The sequence below is a fragment of the Apis dorsata genome, unplaced genomic scaffold (genome assembly GCF_000469605.1).
Source record: "Apis dorsata unplaced genomic scaffold, Apis dorsata 1.3 scaffold_429, whole genome shotgun sequence".
NCBI lineage: Eukaryota > Metazoa > Arthropoda > Insecta > Hymenoptera > Apidae > Apis > Apis dorsata.
In genome coordinates, this window is record NW_006263682.1 from 293,653 (window position 1) to 297,276 (window position 3,624).

Here is a 3,624-nt window from a genome sequence, read left to right on the forward strand (position 1 = left end):
CTGTATTATTTGCTACAAACAATGCACTTGTATGTGAAACACCTGAAGATGCAAATAAAGTAGCTTATGAAATGGATAAAAAAGCAAGATATGATGTATGTATGTTATTTTATAAGAATATTTTTTTAAGAATTATAATAATTAAATAATATATACATATATAATTACAGTGTGTTGCATTAGATGGAACATTTTATCAAAAAGCCGGAATAATATCTGGTGGTAGTTTAGATCTTGCAAAAAAAGCAAAAAGATGGGATGAAAAACAAATGTCTCAATTAAAAGCACAGAAAGTAAGATATTAATTTCATGTACAATTTATATATATTTTATTTTATATAAAATTATATCATAGTAATATAAATATAATTGTAAATATTAAATAAATTTATAGGAAAAATTAACAGAAGAATTGCGTGAATCATTGAAAAAATCACGAAAAGAATCAGAATTAAATACAGTTGAATCTCAAATACGAGGATTGGAAACACGTTTAAAATATAATAAAAGCGATTTGGCTGCTACGGTAAATAATATAATTTATATATCATATTATAATAATAATAATGTAATAATAATAATATCTTTAAAAAATCTATCAATAATTTAATAAAAATTTCTTTTATATAAATATATGATTATGAAATTATATTTATTACAGCAAAAACAAATTGCAGAATTAGAAACAGAATTAGATGCTCTTCAGAACGAATTAAATATGTTTGGTGTATGTAGATTTTTTTATATTTATTTTTTTATACTTATGTAAAAATTTTTAAAATATTAAATTAGTACAATTTTTGTATACAGCCAGCAATAGCTGCAATTGAAAAAACTATGGCTGAAAGAGATCAAGAAATACAAAACATCAAAGAAAAAATGAATAATGTTGAAGATGATGTATTTGCTAGCTTCTGTGAACAAATAGGTGTATCCAATATTCGACAATATGAGGAAAGAGAATTACGGTATGTGTAATATTTTTAACGAAGTTTCTAGTAAAAAATTATCTATAAAATTAAATTTAATTATATTAAATAAAATTATTATTTTTTATAATTATATTTTTAGTTCACAACAAGAAAGAGCAAAAAAAAGAATGGAATTTGAAAATCAATGTAATCGTATTTATAATCAATTAGATTTTGAGAAACAACGTGATACGGAAAGTAAGTAGAATTAAAATTCTTCTCTATATATTTTTAGAAAATGTAATATATTAAAAAATATATAATAATATATTTAAAAAATTACTCATAATGTATTAATTTATATAAAATTTAGGTAATGTTTTACGATGGGAACGTGCCGTACAAGATGCTGAAGATAAACTTGAGTCTGCCCGACAAACTGAATCTAATCAAAAAGCAGAAATAGATCATGATGAAACTCAGATGGAACAATTGAAATCGGCACGAAATGCAAAAAAAATGGAAGTTGATCAAAAAGAAGATGAAATAGGCAAAGCTAGACGTGAAGTTGGAGCAATAGCAAAAGATATACAAGCTGCTCAAAAACAATTGAATGCTATTGAAACTAAAATTGAACAAAAGAAAGCTGAACGCCATGCTATTTTAATGCAATGCAAGGTATATTGAAAATTGAATTAATCAATTTATGAATTTTTTCAAAGATTGTTCAAATAATTATGTAATATTATATAGATGGAAGATATTGCAATACCAATGCTTCATGGAAATATGGAAGATATTGCTAGTGAAACTAGTACAACTAATACTTCAGACACTAACAATGATTCATCTTTAAATACTCAACAACAATATGAACGTGAAAAACGAATAACTATAGATTATGCTCTTCTTCCTGAAAATTTGAAGGATATAGAAGAAGAAGATATTAAAAAAACTACTGATAAATTGACAAAAATAATTAATGATTTACAAAGTACTATTCAACGTATTCAAGCTCCCAATATGAAGGTAAAAAATAATTGTAAAATATTAGAAATGTATATTTTATAACAATCAATTTATTTCATTTTAAAATAATATAAGGATATACAAATATCATAATAGTTATAAATATTGTTAAAATTTCATTTTAATTTTTCTTCAGGCAATTCAAAAATTATATCTAGCTAAAGAGAAATTACAAGAAACTAATGAAGAATTTGAACAATCTCGTAAAAAAGCAAAAAAGGCAAAAACACAATTTGAAAAAATAAAAAAAGAAAGACACGATAGATTTATGGCTTGTTTTGAACATGTAGCTAATGAAATTGATCCAATTTATAAGGTTTGTTAAAAATATATGATATACATATATAAAAAATATATATAATAAAAAATAGTATATAAATATTTATATTATTTTAGAGTTTAGCAAAGAATCAATCTGCTCAAGCATTTCTTGGACCAGAGAATCCAGAAGAACCTTATTTAGATGGTATTAATTATAATTGTGTAGCACCTGGAAAAAGATTTCAACCAATGTCTAATTTATCTGGTGGGGAGAAAACTGTTGCAGCATTAGCACTATTATTTGCAATTCATAGGTAATCCACTAAAATTTAATTATTAATTTTTTATCTTATATTAATTTTTTATTTGTAATTTATTTTTGTTAATATATTTAAGTGTAAATATATGTTATTTTTTATCAATATATTATAACATAAATATAAATAAAATATAAATTAATTCTAATATATAATTTTACATATTATCTATAGTTTTCAACCTGCACCATTTTTTGTTTTGGATGAAATTGATGCTGCATTGGATAATACTAATATCGGAAAAGTAGCTAGTTACATACGTGATAAAACAAGTTCTTTACAAACGATTGTCATATCTTTAAAAGAAGAATTTTATTCTCATGCTGATGCATTAATTGGTATTTGCCCAGATGTGAGTAATACTGTATTTTCATATATTATAACACTATTATATTTTTTTCTCTTAATTACAGGTTGGTGAATGTCTGGAAAGTAAAGTATTAACTCTTGATTTAACTACATATCCCACGCACATTAATGCATAGGATATATTTCTATATAATTATGTATTACAATTATATTTTTTATTTTATGATTTTATTTTACATTTAATAATTTTATGTTCAATATTTAAATTTCTTATTTTGGAATTTAATAAAATATTTTATGAATTATGTAGACTTCAAAAAGAAATTGTGAAGTCAAAAGATTTTTAAAAAATATTTGGATTATTAAATATTTTATTAATATTTTTTCTCTTTTTTTTTTTTTAAAAATAGTGTAATATATATTTCAATTGTTTTCAAAGTTTTATTATTATTTAAATTAAATTTAAATAGGAAAAATTGCCTTTAGTAATGTAAAAGTTGTTTGATAATAAATTATTTATATAAATATAGAATTATGTATGAAATTAAAATAATATGTCAATTTTTAAGTTAAGTATAAAATTAAGTCATATATTAAATCATAATTTTTATATTGTAAGTTTGTAAACATGTACTTTTCTAGGATAACAAATTTTATTATAATATACTGTTTATTAGTTTTTAAATGTTTGTCCTTTATAATATATATAAAAATATTTTTTATTTGAAAAATAATATAAATCACGTAATAAAAAAATTAAGTAATTTTTATTTTATTATTTAAAAATAATATTTTAA

The 3,624-nt window shown here is 21.4% G+C and overlaps 1 protein-coding gene across 1 annotated transcript in view; it reads left to right on the top strand.

Moving 5' to 3' along the window:
- The window catches only part of LOC102672720 (structural maintenance of chromosomes protein 1A), a 6,987-nt gene extending 3,780 nt beyond the window's left edge, over positions 1 to 3,207 (top strand). The window contains 12 exon segments of the mRNA XM_006619623.2: positions 1 to 95; positions 171 to 293; positions 395 to 526; positions 662 to 727; positions 811 to 968; positions 1,072 to 1,169; positions 1,285 to 1,589; positions 1,665 to 1,940; positions 2,077 to 2,256; positions 2,337 to 2,515; positions 2,693 to 2,870; positions 2,932 to 3,207. The exon segment at positions 1 to 95 is cut by the window's left edge and continues 19 nt beyond it. Coding sequence (XP_006619686.1) covers positions 1 to 95; positions 171 to 293; positions 395 to 526; positions 662 to 727; positions 811 to 968; positions 1,072 to 1,169; positions 1,285 to 1,589; positions 1,665 to 1,940; positions 2,077 to 2,256; positions 2,337 to 2,515; positions 2,693 to 2,870; positions 2,932 to 3,003 — 1,862 coding nt within the window. The 3' untranslated portion in view covers positions 3,004 to 3,207.
- The last annotated feature ends 417 nt before the right edge of the window (positions 3,208 to 3,624 follow it).